This window comes from Meriones unguiculatus, chromosome X (assembly GCF_030254825.1).
Source record: "Meriones unguiculatus strain TT.TT164.6M chromosome X, Bangor_MerUng_6.1, whole genome shotgun sequence".
Taxonomy (NCBI): Eukaryota; Metazoa; Chordata; class Mammalia; order Rodentia; family Muridae; genus Meriones; species Meriones unguiculatus.
In genome coordinates this window covers 12,743,576-12,762,951 of record NC_083369.1, presented here as the reverse complement: position 1 = coordinate 12,762,951, position 19,376 = coordinate 12,743,576, and the positions used below count along the sequence as shown (strand labels likewise).

At 37.2% G+C, this 19,376-nt stretch overlaps 1 protein-coding gene across 7 annotated transcripts in view; it reads right to left on the bottom strand.

Annotated features, from left to right (window-relative positions):
• LOC110541309 (charged multivesicular body protein 1B2) overlaps positions 1-19,376 on the bottom strand; it is a 56,209-nt gene that overhangs the window by 20,684 nt on the left and 16,149 nt on the right. For all 7 annotated transcript variants that reach the window (XM_060374293.1, XM_060374298.1, XM_060374297.1 and 4 more), the window contains 3 exons: positions 8,757-8,903; positions 8,385-8,453; positions 8,190-8,297 (listed from right to left, as the gene is read on the bottom strand). In XM_060374293.1, coding sequence (XP_060230276.1) covers positions 8,190-8,297; positions 8,385-8,453; positions 8,757-8,903 — 324 coding nt within the window. The remainder of the gene's footprint in view (positions 1-8,189; positions 8,298-8,384; positions 8,454-8,756; positions 8,904-19,376) is intronic.

Genomic DNA, 19,376 nt, shown 5'->3' with positions numbered 1-19,376 from the left:
AATTCCCATTAAAATACCAGCATCTTCAACAAACAGTGCTTGTCTAACTGGACGTCTACATGTAGAAAAATGCAAATAGATCCATATTTATCAACCTGCAAAAACTAAAGTTGAACTGTATCAAAGACCTCAACATAAAACCAGACACAGTAAATCAATTAGAAGAAAAAGTGGGGAAGGGCCTAGAACTCATTGGCACAAGAGACAACTTCCTGAACAGAACATCAACAGCACAGGCTCTAAGATCAACAATTAATAAATGGTACCTCATGAAAATGAAAAGCTTCTGTAAAGCAAAGGACACTGTCAACAGAACAAAACAACAGCCTACAGACTGGGAATAGATCTTCCCCAACCCTATATGTGACAGAGGGCTAATTTCAGAATATATAGAGAACTCAAGAAGTTAAACACCATAAACCAAACAATCCAATTAAAAAATGGGGAACAAAGCTAAACAGAGAATTCTCAGTAGAGGAATATTGATATTATTTAAAGTGATGCATGCTGGAGAGGTTGTGGAGAAAGGGGAACCCTCCTGCATTGCTGGTGGGAATGTAACCTTGTACAACCACTTTGGAAATCAATCTGGTGCTTTCTCAGACACTTAGGAATAGCGCTACTTCAAGATCCAGCTATACCACTGCTGGGCATATAGCAGAAAGACGCTCAATCATACAACAAGGACATTTGCTCAACTATGTTCATAGCATCTTTATTCATAATAGCCAGAAGCTGGACACAACCTAGATGTCCCTCAACTGAAAAATGGATACAGAAATTGTGGGAAATTTATTCAATGGAATACTACTCAGCAATTAAAAACAAGAAAATCATGATATTTGAAGGCAAATAGATGGAACTAGAAAAGATCATCCTGAGTGAGGTAACCCAGAAGCAGAAAGACACATATGGTATATACTTACTTATAAGTAGATATTACCCACACAATATAGTATAATCATACTAAAATCTATAGTTCTAAAGAAGCTAAACAACAAGGAGGACCCTAGGGAAGAGGCTGAAACCTCATTCAGAATGACAAACAGGATAGACTTTGGAAGTAGGAAAAGACAGAGAACAGGACAGAAGCCTTCCACAGGGGGCCTCTGAAAGACCCTACCCATAAGGGTATCAAAGCAGATGCTGAGACTCATAGCCAGACTTTGGGCAGAGTACAGGGAATCTTATGGAAGATGGGACCTGGAGGGGACAGGGGATCCACAAGGAGACCAGGGGGGCCAAAAAAAAAAAAAAAAAAAAAAAACAAAACAACAAGAACTTGGGCCCAGGGTGTCCTTCAGAGAGTGATACTCTAACAAAGGACCATGCATGGAGAGGACTTAGACCCACTACTCAGATGAAATACATAAACTGGTCAGTTTCCAAGTGGGTTCCCTAGTAAGGGGAGCAGGGATTGTCTCTGAAGTAAACTCTGTGGCAGACTCTTTGATCACCTCCTCCTAGAGGGATGCTGCTTTGCTAATCCAGGGAGGAAGATGATACAGCCAGCCCTGATGAGACCTGATAGGCTAGGGTCAGATAGGTCCTCCCTTATCTGGTGGGGAGGGGGTGCATATGGGGAGAAGAGAAAGAGTGGGTAGGACTGGTAGGACGGGGAGTTAGAGCCTGGATAGAAAGTGAATAAGTAATAAATAATAATAAATAAATAATTTTTAATTAAATTTTTATTTTTTATATTGACTACAGTTTATTCACTTTGTATCCAAGCTGTAGCCCCCTCCCTTCTTTCCTCCCAATCACACCTTCCCTCCCTCATCTCCTCACATTCCCTTCTCCACATTCACTGATAGGGGAGGTCCTCCTTCCTTTCCATCTGATCCTAGTCTATCAGATCTCATCAGGACTGGCAGCATTGTCCTCATTTATAGCCTGGCAAGGCTGCTTCCCACCTCAGGGCAGTGGGGTCATCAAAGAGCCAGCCACTGAGTTCATGTCAGAGACAGTCCCTGTTCCCATTACTAGGGAACCCACTTGGAGACTAAGCTTCTATGGGCTACATCTGACCAGGGGTTCTAGGTTATATCCATGAATGGTCCTTGGTTGGAGTATCAGTCTCAGAAAAGACCCCTGTGCCCAGATATTTTGGTTCTGTTGCTCTCCTTGTGGTGCTCCTGTCCTCTCCAGGTCCTACTAAGAAAAAAACAAACACACACAGACAGGCCATCTTCATTTTCCTTCCTGTCTGGCATTGCAATTTCCCCAGTCACATCCCTAGCCCTGTAACAGACCATTTACAGAGGCTTGTCTTCCCTCTGTCTTCCTTCCTTATAGCCTCCACCCAAACTTGCAATGGACCCAGCTTTCTTTCTTTCCACTGGACCCTCTCAGATCCCTCTTCTAGACAAATCAAGTTCCTTTTTACAACTGGCTGATGCCTAGAAACATTCTCTTAATTGGGAACCCAGTGTCTACCTGGGAACCTAGTGTCCACAAGAGGATAGAAAGCAGGTAGGTCATCTTTACTATCCTTCCTGTTCTCTATAATAACTATTCTGCCTCATTTCTAGACCTGTAGTAGACTACTTGCAGTGACCTGTTCTGTCACTCTGCTTCTATTCCTTGAGGACTTCATCAATTGAAATTTGCAGTGGACCCAGCTTTCCTCCTTCTTGTCGACCTTCTCAGCAAACCCCGCTTTAAGTTCATTCCCTTTCTTTCCTGGCAGGTCCCCAATACTAAGAAATACCCAGGACCCCCAGTGGCTACACTTCGCAAGGACTCAAGAAGATGAAGTGCACTATCCTTCATGTCTTCCATTATAGTCTCTCCATTCTGCCCCTCAGCCTGGTAACAACTATCTCTTCACAGGTGCCCCTCCTCCAAACTCAAGTTCATTCATTTCCATCTCCAACACCTGGGTCAGATCCAGAGTACCACTTGCCTTTTCATCCTTTGCTTTCTAGATAATTCTTTGACTTACTGTAATCTATTTGCATGATACCCCCTTCCTACCACACCTTCAACCTCTTGACAGGATCCCCTTAGTTTTTTCCTGAAACCTATCTCAGGCTTTTCTCCTAGGCCACATCAATTCCACTCTGCCATCCATCAGACCACAGAAGCACCCCCTTCCAGGAAACCCATAACCATCACATTTTCCTAAGGTTCAGAGAGGGAACGAGAAAGCAAGGAACAGACACCCACCCAACAAAGACAAGGCCAGACATCATCACCTAGAATCACCTCAATCATATTTTACTGCTAAGTTGTATTCCATTGGGAATCTTATGAAAGAAGTGGGAGATAGTAAGACATGGAGAGGACAGGAACTCCACAGGAAAGCAACAGATACAAAAACCCTGGGCACAGGGGTCTTTTCTGAGACTTATACTCTAGCCAAGGACCACTCATGGATATTGCCTGGAACCCCTGCACAGAGGTAGCCCATGGCAATTCAGTCTCCAAGTAGGTTCCATAGTAATAGGGACAGGGACTGTCTCTTAAAAGAACTGATGGGCCTGCTCTTTGATCACCCCCCTCTGAGGGGGGAGCAGCCTTACCAGGCCACAGAAGAAGACAATGCAGCCACTCCTGATGAGACCTGATAGACTAGGATCAGAGGGAAGGGGAGGAGGACCTCCCTTATCAGTGGACTGGGGGAAGGGCACAGGAGGGGAAGAAAGAGGGAGAGTGGGTTTGGGAGGGGAGGAGGGAGGGAGCTACAAGGTGGATACAAAGTGAATAAACTGTAATTAATTAAAATAAAATAATTTAAAAATGCAAAAGAAAAATGGGCAGAAAACATCCAGGAAATCTAAGACATTATGAAGAGACCAAATCTACAGGGTAGAGCAAGGAGAAGAAACCCAGGACAAAGGTACAGAAACTATTTTCAACAAAATCATAGGAAAAAAAAATACTAACCTAAGAAAGGATATACCTATAAAGGTAAAAAAAGCACCAAAAATACCAAATAGACTGGAACAGAAAAGAAACTCCCCACAACACACAATAATCAAAGCATTGAATGTACAGAACAAAGAAAGACTATCAAGAGCTGCAACAGAAAAAAGACCAAGTAACAGTAACAGCAGACTCATTAGAATAACAACTGACTTCTAAGTGTAACTCTAAAAGCCAGTAGGGCCTAGACAAATGTTCAAAAAGCTCTAAGAGACCACAGATGCCAGCCCAGACTACTACACCCAGTAAATTATCAATCAAAATCTACTAAAGCCAGATCAAGATTACATGATCAACCTAAATAGACCTGTTAACCCCAACAAAATAGAAGCAGTAATTAATATCCCATTAAAAAGAAAAAGCCCAGGGCTGATGGACTCAGAGTAGATTCTAGCAGATGTTCAAAGTATTAACACCTAATACTTCTCAAATTATAATGCAAGAACATTACTTAATTTTTTTAATGAGGCCACAATTATCCTGACACCTGAACCACATATGAACATAAACGTAAAATTTTTCAAATATTCTCAAACTGAATATAAAAAAGACATATCAAAAAGATTATCTATGATCAAGTGGGCTTCATCCAGGAGATGAGTTATGGCTCAAAATATGTAAATTTATAAATGTAATCTACCACATAAACAGGCTAAAAGATAAAGAAAAAAACATTCTTATTAGACGAAGAAAAAGTTTTGGCAAAAGGTAGCACCTCTTCATGTTAAAAGTTCTAGAGATACTAGGGATACAAGGGACATAGAACAACATACTAAATACATATACAATAAGCCCACAGCCAACATAACCTAAGTGGAAAGAAACTCAAAACATTCCCAATAATATCAAGGAGAAGACAAGGCTGCCCACTCTCTCCATATCTGTTCAATATAGTACTTGAAGTCTTAGCTAGAACAATAGAACAACTAAAGGAAATGAAGGTGATACAAATTAGGAAAGGAAGAAGTGGCAGTATCTTTATTTGTAGATGGCATGATTTTATATGTAAGCAGCCCTAAAAGGAAACTTCTACAGCTAATGAACACTTTCAACAAAGTAACAAGACACATTAACACACAAAAATCAGTAGACCTCCTATAAACAAATGACAAATGGACCTTCATAATAACCTCAAAAATTATCTTGGGTTAACTCCAACCAAGTAAGTGAAAGATTTGTATGACAAAAACTTCAAGTCTTGGAAGAAAGAAACTTCATGAAAGCAGTAGTTGGAAAGATCTCCCATGTTCATGGATTGGTAGAATTAGTCAAAATACCCACCTTATAAAAGCAATCTATAGATTCAAAATTCCTAAACAATTCTCCAAAAAACTTGAAAGGACAAATGTCAGCATCATACATAAATACAGAAAATCCAGGATAGCTAAAATATTTCTGAATAAAAACAAAAACAAAAACAAAACCTTCTGGTAGTTTTTAAGATTTTACCAATCTTAAACTGTACTACAGAGCTATAGTAATAAAAACAGTATGGTATTGGCATAAAAACACACATGTTGATCAATGAAATTTAATTAAAAGCTCAGACATAAATCTACACAGCTATGGACCTCTCTCATCTTTGATAAAGAAGCCAGATATACACACTAGAGGAAAGACATCTTCAACAAATGGTGCTGGTCAAATTGGATAGTTATGTATAGAAGACTCTAAATAGATCTAGCCTTATAATGTTGCACAAAACTCAATTCCAAATGATCAAGAACATCCATATAAGGCCAGATACCCCAAATCTCATAATAGAAAAAGTGGAATAGTCTTGAATTCATTGGCAAAAGACTAGACTTTCTGAACAGCAGCCAATACCATACACACTAAGATCAACAATAAATGGGACTTCTTGAAACTGAGAAGCTTTTGCATGGCAAAGGACACCATCATTCAAGCAAATCAGTGCCATACAGAAAGGGAAAAGATATTTACCAATAACACATCTGATAGAGGACTGATATCTAAAATATATAAAGAACTGAAGTAAAGGTACACCAAGAAAACAACCCAATTTACAAAGAGGTACAGATCTAAACAGAGTTCTCAAAAAATGGAACACAAATGTTCAACATCCTTAGTCATCAGGAAAATGAAAATTAATTTGAGATTTTACCTCAATGACTGAATGAATGAAATCAAAACACCTGACAGCTTGCTCTAGTCACACATAAAGGGAAAACACATCCATGGCTGGTCAGAATGCAAACTTGTACAACCATTATGGAAAACAGTGTAGCAGTTCTTTGGGAAGGTGGCAATAGATCTACCTTAAGGTTTAGGTATACCTTTCTGAGTATATATCCACAAGAGAACACTTTAACCTACTCCAGAGACACTTGCTTATCCTTGTTCATTGCTGCTCAATTCATAATAGCTAGAACCTGGAAATAACCTAGATGCCTACAAACTGCGGAATGGAGAATGAAACTGTGACATATTTACACAATGGAAAAAGTCATTTGGAGTGATGTTATCTAGACACAAAAAGACAAATATAGTACATACTCACTTATATGTGTATGTTGGCTGTTAAGTCTTTGATAAGCATGCTACAATTCATATCACCACAGAAATTAGGTACAGAGTAAGGAACTAAGTGGGATGGAAGGACATCCTTAGGAAGAGGGAAAAATAGTTACAAGTGGACAGGATAAGAGGGACTGAAACAGGAGGATCAAATTGGAAGAGGAAGAGAAAAGAGGGGTAAGGGAGGGAATATGGTGTGAATAAACTAACAATAAGGGCTATTTGAGGGGTTACGTGAAAACCTACTATACAGAAATTGCTTATATATACATATATAAATGAAATCACCAAATAAAGGGAGACAAAGCCCCAACTAGACATTTATTACCACCAAATGAAACCTCCAGTGCCAGAAATGGGTTGCATATAATTGAGTTGTTGGCTAGAGGGCTTGCATGGAAAACCCTAACATCCCAGGCTAATGTTATGATTACTGATTGCTTTCTATGAACTTATGGTAAGGCCCCATTGCTGAAGACAATACCTAAATAACTCATGGAACACAGAGAAGCTGAGCTGATCCCTACTACAGCCGTCATCCTACTGACTAGGGTTCATGGTGCTGTAAGGTTCTGTTCATGCTCCCAGAGAAAAAAGGTAAACACCAATCCAGCTATAAGCCCTTTGATCTACAATGGCATCCTACCTACATAATAGTTGGTATAATAGTGGCACAAAAGCTGTGTTAGTAACCAACCACTGTCTGATTGTATTTAAGACCCACTCTTGAAGGAACCTGCACACATGGCCAAGAATCTGGGACTAGATAGGCCATGGACATAGGGCAAAATAAAATACTATTATTCTTCTAAAGAAATATAACAATATAATGACTCCTAATGGCTTTCAGCTGTATCTATAGATATGTAAACATTGATCTAAACATTAAACAATATATGTATCAAAATATGTTACACAAATATTATGTGCCTAAACTTTAATTTCATTAATAAAATAAAAGCATTAGCAAACGTGTAAATAGGCTCTAGATTCCAATAAAATCACTGGAATTCTAACCCATGCTAGGTGTTAGGAAACATTATTCTTTACAATATTCTGAAAAATCTGAGGGTAGAGCAGTAACAAGCTGCTTATCTGCATCTGGGATATATTGTGCTTATATAAGGTAAGAAGATGATTTATATTCATAAAGCCACTGTATTTTTAAAAGTGGGTAATTTGAGGCTGGAGAGATGGCTCAGAGGTTACAAGCACTGGCTGCTCTTCCAGAGGTCCTAAATTCAATTCCCAGCAACCATATGGTAGCTCACAACCATATATAGTGAGATCTGATGCCCTCTTCTGGCATGCAAATGTACATGAAGACAGAACATTATATACATAATAAATAAATATTAAAAGAAAAAAACCAGCAACTGGCCCAACTGGCTTAGCTACCAGTCATTTCTATGTTGTGTTCTTTCCATGCATTCTCTAATTTGGTCCACAAAATATCTTAGAGGGCTGTACCTTGTAATGTCATGATACAGTGCTTACCCGGCATATGCAAGTTCCTGGATAAAGCAAAAAGATGATTTCTTATTTTGAGAGAGGTTCCCATCATGTAAACCAGACTGGCCTGAATTTACTCCGCAGCACAGGCTGGTCTCAACCTCTTAGAAATCTTGCCTCAGCTCCCAAGTACTACAATTACAAGCATGTGTCACTATGCCCAGATCAAGTCATTTTTAAGAAACCATTCTAAGTAATGATATTATACTTACCTGTGGTGTTGTTAGGGTTGTAGTGCTACTCATTGTATCTTCCATTTGTTGTGTTTGAACATCCAATGTTTCAAACTGATGCTCAAATTTGTCCATTAAAGCAGAAATCTATAAAAATATGGTCATAAGAAAAATGCATCAAGAAAATATGCTATTTGAACATCAAGTAATAATGATAATTGTTTATATTTTTACCTTCTCAAGGTTCATACTCCTCAATGTAGCATCCATAGATTTAACAACACCTGCCATGGATTTTGTCACCTATTTGGAATATAAAACTGATTTAACAACATGTACATTTTGTAATGTAGAAATATAACATATATGTATCAACTTAGAAAATTTGTCTATTACTTCCTTAATACTAAAATCACATTATGTATCTTGGTACTATTTTATATTATATTACTAGTCCTTTTCTTCACAAAGTCTAACTTTCCAAGAAGTTCTTTTTTTAACACCTTGTAAGACCTTGCAATGGACTGATCTGTTATTTTTGTAAGTCTTTCGGCTCTTATTAAACTCAGTCATTTGTTAATTTTATTGTCAGGGGCTCAGTCTTACCTTGCCCATGGTTCTTGCAGTTTGAACTCTGGCTGCCACAGCATCAACCCTAGCACTCATTCTCAAGAAATTGATTCCTTGATTTTTCTGACGGATTGCATTTTCTGCATGTATTCTTGCAACTTCAGTATTGCCCTTCTGAATGGCCTGTTTTAAACAGAAGTAAAGAGTGTTGGAGAAAAACAGCAAACTAAGACACCAGAGAAGAAAAAGAACAAAAGTATGGATATTTTAAAAATGTAAATGACACCTTATTAACTATATTCTATAGTTTATTTGGCTTTTATTTGGCTTTTTAATAGGTAATAATGATTAAAACAGTAAAGGAATAATTTACAATCCTATTTTCCTTTAATCTCATGATTAGAAAATACACATGTATTAACAGTTTAAGAAATTAGAATATACTGGACATGGGACATGCTTTTAATCCCAGCAATCGGTAGGCAGAGGCAAGCTGACTCTTGAGTTTGAGGCCTGCCTGGTCTACAGCAAGTTCCAGTCTAGCCAGGGCTACATAGTGAGTCTTTTGATTTAAAAATACAATAGAAAGAAACTAAAAGTTAAAAATTTCTCCTAATTATATTACTATGCTATTTTCACTATTATTATTTTAGTATGTACTATCCAAAGATATAAACACATTTATTATTATATAGTTTGTAACAAAAACAGGCACTGTATCTAGTTCTCTCTAACATGAAAAAAAAATCACCAAATTAAAAACACAACTACGTCATCATTTCTAAGGGCTGCATCATGCAGATGTGACATGTACTAAAAGGACTACTGATCAAATATAAAATGACTCTAGATATTACACAGACATTAAGCAGTTTCTGTATGTTTTTATTGAATATACATATGAAAATGCAGTAAGTAACAGGAATCCAGCCTTTTCCTGGCATAATACATCAGTTCAAGGATAAAGCTAAAAGAAAAACAAATTCATCAAAGAAAAAAATAAATATTAAATAGTTTAGACTTTGTTGTCCTCTAACAAAACAAAGTACAATGGGTAATATAGAAATGACAGAAATATAAGAATGACATGCCATTTTTTCTTTTAAATCACTCAATAGCTTTATTTAACATGTGTAAATATGGTAAACCCAGATTCCTATGTGATCCAGTCTCAGAAGCAGAACATTGCTCAGTAAACAATTAAAGAGTAAATTTTGTAATTCTGTTCTTTTTTTGGGGGGGTGAGTATTTTAATTGTTTTTTTATTTTTATTTGAAAATTTCCATACAATATATTTTTACTATCATTTATTATAATTTATTCAATTTGTATCCAGTTGTGGTCCCCTCCCTCATCTCCTCCCAATCCCACCATCTTTCCTTCTTCTCCCCTTATGTCCCTCCCCTATTCCACTGATAGGGGAGGGCCTCCTCCCCTTCTATTTGACCTTAGCCTATAAATAGCAACTTTATAACTCTCCTAGTATATGTAGCTTTACATACTTTACGAATGTTTTCATAAGACAAATTCCTGGATACTCAATTACTCGATGCAGATGTATATTGACATTTTATTATACTTCTTATGATGCTTACAATTTTCATCTTCTAGAATAGTGTGATTGCTTTATTCACAGGTAAACTTATCAACATAGGATATTATTATTATAGTCCATCATGATCTAAGAAGTAAAATGTACTTTTTCATGAGATAGAACTCATACCTGTATGTGTAGCCAGACAAGAACCTGAAACTAGATAGGCCAGAGACATAGGGGGAAACTAAATATTACGTTTTAATTAAAGCTCTGATTCTCAATCTTCCTGATGTTGCCACACTTTAACACAGCTTCTCATACTGTGGTGACCCTAACTATAAAATTATTTTGTTGCTTCTTCAAAACTGTAATTTTTTTTACTATTATGAGTCATAGTGTAAATCTGATATGTTAGATATCTGATATGCAAGCCCCAAAGAGATCTCAACCCACATGTTGAGAACCACTGTATGAAAGGAAGGTAGCAATAAAATGTCTCATAATGACATTCTGCTGTACTCATGGATCAGTGCCTTGCTCAGCCATCATCAGAGAAGCTTCCTTCTGCAATAGACCGGAACAAATACATATTCAAAACCAGACAGTCTGTACAGAATGAGAGATATTGGAACATTCAGTGCTAATTGTGATGTCTCTATCAAACCCTTCCCCTTAGGGTTCAGGGATCTTTGCTTGAAGATGAGGCAGACAAAGTGTAGGAGGCAGAGGGGATTGAGGACACCAAGAAAACAAGGCCCTCTAAACATAATTGGACTGATGTACATATGAACTCACAGACATTATGGCAGCAAATGTAAGGTCTGCATGAGTCTGCAACTAGATGCGGTCCTAGAGCCTCCATCCCCAACCAGAAGCTGGCTCCAATTGATAACCACTTGCCAAAACAAACTCAGTTGTATCTTTGGAGGTTCTTTGTCTCATAATGTTGGGTTAAGGCACTTTATTATTTTTAACACCTTACAGGTCCTTTGTATGTAAATATTATGGCTTCTGGTTTTGTATTTTCATGGGAGACCTGTGTGTATGAACCTATGTGTTTCCTGTGCTTTTCTGTTGTTGTTGCTTTGTTTGTTACCTGTTTGTTTTGTTCTATTCCCACTTGTCTGTTTTTGTACTATTTTACTAGTGTTCCTTAGATGCCTACTTGTTTTCTAATGAGACAGGGAGATAGAAGAGGTAGGTAGGAACTGGGAAGAGTTGGGGGAGAAGAATCCATAATTAGGATGTATACTGTATAAAATATATATATATATTTTTTCAATAAAAGGGGAAAAAGCAGTGCCTCACTGAACTTTGACTAAAAGGGATATTGAACATGTTGGTGAGTACATGGAAGAAGGACTGCTTATGTACTGTTGATGAGACTATAAAGTATTCTGGCCTTTTAGGAGGCAATATGGAAGTTCCTGGAAAGTTAAAAAGAAGTAGCATATGATCTGGTTTTACTCCTCCACGGTATATACTCAAAGCCAGCATGCAATACTACTTATTATGGCACTACTTACAATAGCCAAGTTATGGAAAGACTTTAGATGCCTATTCATAGATATGTGGATAAAAAAATGGAGTATTTCACACACATTGAAGTACAGTTCAGTCATAAAGGGTATAATTATGAGATTTGTACAGAAGTGGACAGAAGTGTCCATCATCATGGTAATTTTAATAAGCCAGACTCAGAAAGTAAAACAACTCCTATTTTCTTTCAAGTAAAATCTAGATATGTTTTTTAAAGACATGGAAATAGAAGGGGGCATTTTGGTGGCAGGACCAATAGGAGGAGGGAAAAAGAAAAGTGTGGGTAATAGGAAGTGAATATAACTGAAGTATATTATATATTTGCATGGAAATGTTTTGTTTCTTTTTTTTAAAAGACATAAAGAGAGAGGGAGGGAGAGTGAGAGAACATAATGTTGAGCATGTCGGTGGGGAGAATCTGGGACGAGTTGGAGAAGAGGAAAAATATGATCAAAACACATTACAGGAAAACATTTATATAAAAAAAGAAAAACCATAATCCCATTAGCTTTTACATTACATAAAGTTGTTTCATAGCTTTTTTTCTGAGTATATTGCATATATTCCAACTTTTTGAACTTTTTCTTATTAAATGGTTATGTATTTGTTCTATGTAATACAGGTTTTACTATATTGCTGAATAGTATTTTATTTTATATGAGATTAGAGCTTTTAAAGAGATGTCTATTTTATTGTGCTCCAAATGTCATTGTATCTCAAGGTAATTTCTCATGATTTTTAATTTTTCATTTCTGGTATCTAAATATGTTATATTTGTTGCTTTTTTGCATAAAATATCTAGGTTGCTGAATTATTAATCTATATTTCTACTACTGCAGGGTATTTTTAATTTTGATATAGGTTCTCCTTAAGTTACCCAAGTTAGCCTTGCACTCTCAGTCCTTCTGTGTGAGTCTCCTGGAACAGCTGAATAGCTGGGATTGTAGGCACATACTACAGGCTTGCTTCTCACTCATGGATATAGCTATTGTATTCCAACAATAATTGCTTTCTTGACTAATCATTTTCTTGTTTAATATGTTTAAGAGATTTTGTTTCATGCCTAATTAATTTTGTTCATTTTAGCTAATTAAAAAGTTGTACAAAACACCTACATGTGAATACAGCATTAAAGTGAAAAACAATACCTTATATTAAAAAGGTTTTCTCGCAACTCAGTCACTCTCTCTGATAGTCTAGCATCTAGCAAATGAAAGGCAGCATTTTAGAGACTGGGTATTTAGTAGTGAATTCAAAGAAATACCTTGGTTGTTATGGAATGTAAAATCCAAATACAGAGTCTGATAATAAGACAATATACCCAAGATGTAGCACACACCTTTAATCCCATCACTTTTGAGGCAGAGAGAGGGCAGTCTCTGAGTTCCAGACCTGCCAGGGCTACATAGTGAGACCCTGTCTCAAAAAAAAAAGCAAAAAAAAAAAAAAAAAAAAAAAAAGAAATAGTATGGAGAGAAATAGTAGGATATGACAATACAAAAAGGTTATCAATTTGAAAAAGAGTAAGAATGTGTCTGAGATGACTTGAAGGGAAGAACAGAAAGGGCAGAATAATGCAATCATAATCTTAAAAATTAAAATTTTAAAGAAAAATTTCTACTCTGGTTCTTGAATTTTCAGACCCTCATAAAGGGCTTTTAATATAGTGAGATGTAAGTGAACATATGAACTATAAAAAGGCTTCAATTTTAGCTAGAGAAAGAAACCCAGCCATATGGATATTTAACATAGCAAGCAGAAAAATGCCAGTGAGAAGACCCTGTGTAAACAGGTTACTAGCACTGCAGAGAAGGTCAAGACATCTAAAGAAAATCTAAAAAAAGGAGAAATCAGTAATAAAATCTAGTAAAATATTAGACATAGCTTTGGAGCCATTTTAAAATTCCGGGATTTTACTTGAAGAGATTAAGACATAGTTCTGAACAGAACACTGACAGGAAAATACTTTTAATTTTAAAACACTTCTTGTGGTTGCGGTGTGAAGATTATTTTATGGGGTTTGAGGGATGTAGCTTGAAAGTTCAGTGGTAGAGTCCTTGACTGACAGGAACAGTGGTGATGGGTTTGATTCCTAGCCCTGGGGGAGGAGGGACTAAACTAAACAAAACCATTATGGGAACAGAGCCAAAACAATAAGGCCAAATGGAAGCTTATTTGCAGTAAGTGAGGTAAGATAAGGATGGCCTGGGTGGAGATAGGTACATTAGTTGTGGTAAGAAGTGAGCAGATTCTAAGTATCTTTTAAGGATTCTAAATACCCCTGAAAGACTTTTCAAGGGTGAGATGTAGTGTATGAAACAAGAGGTTAAGCATAATGCCATTCTAAGGCTGTTTGTTTTATCTGAATGACAGAAAATGTCTTACCAGGAGCACTGTACTGGACTTTAGCACACAAGGAGCTCTGTTTCAAGCTTGATTTTTTTTCCTTGGTCATCCAAGTAAAAGCAATAAAGCAGTTGAAAACAGGAGTCTTCTGTTCAGCTATACAGGCTAGGCTAGAGTTATCCACCACCATGCAAATAAAGCTAGAAGACTAGATGAACTCACTTCTGGAGTCAATGTAGGTCGGAAATCACAAAAGGAAACTATGGCAGTCAAAAGAACTTATCTTGGGCAGTGGTGAAAGTAATTTCCTAAAAGCAAAATCAACAAAGTGTTTGAAGGAAGGGGTAATGAGCCCTAACAAATGCTATTGGTGGTTTTAATAAAATGTGAATCAAGAAAGGAAGATTTGGAGCTGGAGAGATAGCTCAGTAGTTAAGAGCACTGTCTGCTCTTCCTAAAGATCTGGGTTCAATTCCCAACACCCACATGGCACAAGTGTCTGTAACTCCAGTTCCAAAGGATTTGAAACCTTCATGCTAATGCACATAAAAAATAAATAAAAAAAAGAAAGGATTGTCTTTCTGCTTATGAGACCTGAGGCCCCTGAACAGAATGATACCCCAACCAAGGACAATGCATGGAGAGGGCCTAAGACCCCTGCTCAGATATAGCCCGTAGATTCAGTCTCCAAGTATGTTGCCTAGTAGGGGGAACAGGGGCTTTTTCTGGCATAAACTCAGTAGCAGGCTCTCTGATCACCTCCACCTGGGGGGTGCAGCCTTGTCAGGCCACAGAGGAAGACAATGTAAGTAGTCCTGATTAGACCTGATAGGCTAGGGTCAGATAGAAGGGAGGAGGACTAGGGGAGGGGTATAGGGGAGAAGGGAGGGTGGGATTGGGAGAAGACAAGGGAGGGGGGACACAGCCGGGATACAAATTGAATAAACTTTAATAAATGATAATAATAAACAAACTCCAAAAATAGAAAATAAAGGAGTATGCTGAAAAAATATGAAAGGAGGCTTGGAATGAGGTAAAAACGTTTTCGGTTTCTACTCAGGTAGAAGTATAAGTGTAAACAAACAACAACAACAAAAAAACTGAAATGGGGAACTGAAGTTAATAAAAATAGGAGACTATTTCAAGGGGTTTTGCAAGTAATGAAAAAGGTAGGGGGGACAGGAAAGGGGACAGAGACTGTTGGTCAACTGTTTATCTAGTACCAAAACCAAATAAATACACACCTCTCCCCACCAAAAAACTCCTTACACAAACAGCAGCAAAAAACATGATAGCATCAAGGAGCAGAAAAGACTTTCATACAAGAGCTTTGAAAGATTTAAGAATGATTGCATGCTAACAAAATTTATTCAGCACACAGGAGAAAACTGATAATGTGAAACAGAATGTTACATGAGTAGTAATACTTGGAGGAACAGACATCAGCAAAAGAACATACTCCCTTTGATTCTTAGAACCATGGCAGACGCATATATTTTTAGAGGAGGAAAGGACAGTCTATGGCAACTGAGGCTGCTATCTATACTGATCAAATATTTCTCAATGAACCTGAAAGCAAGAGCATCAGTCAAGACTGAGAAAGAGGATCTTGACATTTATAAAGAAAGAAGACATCATATGGTCACTGAAGTTAATGTAAGAATAAGTGAATTAAGGACATATATTCTAATCTATCATCATATCATAGTGACTCCCTGAAGTCATTTCACATCTAATAATTTGGAAAGATGTATAAAAGAACTTTAAAACACTCTTATGCAGCCATTTTTTTTTTTTTTTTTGCTAAAATCAATCCTAAGGATATAATTAGAAAACACCACAAAAATTTATATGTAGGAATAAGGTATTTAAAGTACCCAAAGTATTAGGACTGGAGATATAGTTCAGTTGCTAAGTACTTGTTAGTATGTGTAAGACCTAGGTACAACAAGCAAAGAAAGTACAAAACAGCCATTACTTACATACTCAAAGACAGAGGAATAATTGAGTAAATTATATCCACATGACAGAATAATGTTTCATTAATATAAAAAGGATTGCAGATATTGCAGATAATTTACTAATGCCATTGGGGGCATCCTCAAATTTTAATAACAATAGGGATACATAAGCCATTTTTCATCTCCTCCAAGTACTAACAGCTGAATTATTTTGTGTGTTAGGTACTAATAAAATACTTAGCAATATATGATTGCTACAGGTGGAAGGAAACAAAAGAATAAGCAAAGCATATACCTTAATGAAAATAAAATGGATGATATTATGGGGCAAGAGGGTAGACTAAAGTACTTTCAGGTAAGTAGTTAGGAACAATCACTTGAAAATAAATGCTGTATAAAATGAAGGAAGGACTAGAAGGAACCATCGCTACAAATACATAAGGGGAAAAAAAAATCTGTCTAGGAAAAGGACATAAGTAATAAAACCTAAAGATAAGGCTGAACTATATGTGCTGAGAAATCCTCTGGGTTTTGGACCACATTAAGGAGATGAAGCTGGGAATGTAGCCAGAGTAGAACAGAGAGGACCTTGCAAGACTGTAGGTTTTACATTAAATGTACTGTGAGGCCACTTGGAAGCTTTAAACTAGGGGGTCTCACCCTGTGGGCCATGACCTCTTTTGGGGATTGAATGATCCTTTCATAGGCGATGCATATCAGATATTTACAATATGATTCATACTAGTAGCAAAATTACAGTTATGAAGTAGCAACAAAATAATTTTATGGCTGGGGATCACCACAACATGAGGAACTGTATTAAAGTGTTGTAGCATTAGAAAGGTTGGGAAACACCGGTTTAAACAAAAGATAAACACAATCATAATATGCTGTTCAAATTGACCACTATGGCCACCCAGGGGAGAAACAGCTGAAGAGGATGATGGTAGATAGAGATAAACCAGCTGAGAGGTAGGGTAAGAAAGGTAGCAGCTGAGAGAGAAGATAAAAAATGATGCAGTCTGGTTTAGGGTAAGAGTGGTAGAAGTGGTAAGACCTAATTTCAGGATCTATTTTGAATACAGACTTATGGAAGACAAGCTAAAAAACATTAAGTAACAAAGACTCTCAGGCTTCTGGTTTGCATAAAAAGCATGAGTTCTTCTTTACTGAAATAAAAATAATGGATCAGAACCAAGTAATGTTTTTCTGTATACAGAAAGCTGAAATCAAGCATTTAATTCGGAAAATATTAAATTTTCCTAAATAAATAGTAAAGTGCATTAAGTAGAAATGATACAATCATAGGCAAATAATACAAGTCTGGAGCAGAAGGCAGAATTTTATACAAGGAAGACACATAACTTCAAATTCTTTCCTCTCACTCATGCCTTAACCTGGTGTAACCAGGACTTTACCTCTGCTCCACTAAAATTGTTCTTACTAAAATCATTGCTGTCTTTCTGCTGCTCATATCCAACAGATCATTTTGAATTATCTTATATATTTTGCCTGTCAACCTTCTTCCCTTGATTTCCTCCTGTCTCTTTTAGTCCTGGATCTTCCCTAATTGTTCCTTTCCAATCTTTGCTGCTTTTTCATTTATCTCCTCTCTCCTATCCCATTGCATTCCCCAGATCATTTTAGTTGGCCTTGTGTGGTCCTCACTGCTTACTCTCTCCCACATATGCCCATGGTTCTAGCACTAAGTCTAATCGTATTTGTTACCTCCAAATGAAATCTACTTCTTAGATTTCTAGAAAAAAATTATTTCTTATTAGGCCACTACAACAGGTAACATATCTCACTCAGCATATCAAAAGCTCAACATTCTCTCAAACAACCTAATAAAATTTTGGTATTTTTACACTGAAACAAAAGCCACCACCCCCTTCTACCCATCTGCCCAAGCTGGAACTCAGAGTCATTCTTGATGACTTCCTCTTTCCCTCCCTAACCACTCATCAAAATCAGATTCTACCACATCAACAGCTTTTAGGTTTAAAAAATTTTAATTTTTATTAGTGCTTTGTGGCATGCATGTCTATACACCCCTTATATGCCTGGTACCCACAGAGCCTAAAAGAGGACATTGGATCTCCAGAAACTGGAGTTACATAGCTGTGAGCCAACGTGTGGGTGCTGAAAAGTAAACCTGGGGTCTTCTGGAAGAACAGCAAATACTTTTTTTTTTGGCTTTTTCAAAAAGGGTTTCTCTGTGTAGCCCTGGCTGTCCTGGAACTCTTTTTGTAGACCAGATTCGCCTCGATCTCACAGAGATTTGCCTGCAAAGTGTGCACAAAAGTGCTTTTCACTGCTGAACAATCTCTTCAGTCCCTCAACAATTTCTAAATTGTTCACTCTGTCTTTGTTCCCATCACTACTTCCCTAACAAGGCAACCCATTCTTTTTGTTTTAACAATTACCATTCAAATTTGAACAAGAAACTTTTCCCTCCATCTGTCTGTATTATTTTGTTTCTGAAAACTATTTTTAAATCTGTAAAATTTTCATATATGTACACTACATTTATAATATTCTTTCTCCTTCCAGCTCCTCTGTGCCCTCCCCATTTCCTCTCAAATACATGACCTCTTTTTTACTTTTACCTATATAAATGAATACATTTATAAATACAATCTTCTCAGTCCATTTAGTGTTGTTTATGTGTATATGTTTTTAGGGCTGACCATTTGATACTGGAAAACAACCAATAAGGATGCTGATTTCTCTGATTCTCTCTCTTTCTCAGCAGTTACTAACTGCCTGTAGCTCTTTATTTAGGGGGTGGGATAACTACCAGGAACTACACAACTATACCTACAGTACAGAAAATACTATAGACTTATGCAGGAATTAATGCTGCATTTTTTTTTAGGTCATGTGCCTGCTCCTTTATGATACTGGTCACTGTAAGAGGCCAGTTCCCATAGTCTAAAGAAGTTAGGCCATGCCATCTACCCCTGCATCTCTCTCTCTCTCTCTCTCTCTGGAACAGAGTTAATTAAGAAGTTCTTTTGTGAGATGGGCATGATGGTTCATTACTGCAATCCCAGAACTAGGGGAGGTAGAGTAAGGTTGATCTCTGTGAGATCAAGAGCAGACTGGTCTACAGAGTGAGTACAGGACAGCCAAGGCTACATAGAGAAACCCTGTCTTGGAAAAACAAAAACCTGAAAAACAAACAAACCAGCCGACAAAAGAGAAGTTCTGTGATTTTGTCTGGGTGGGTTTACCCCTCCCAAGGACCTGAGTCCTACAATATCCTTACCA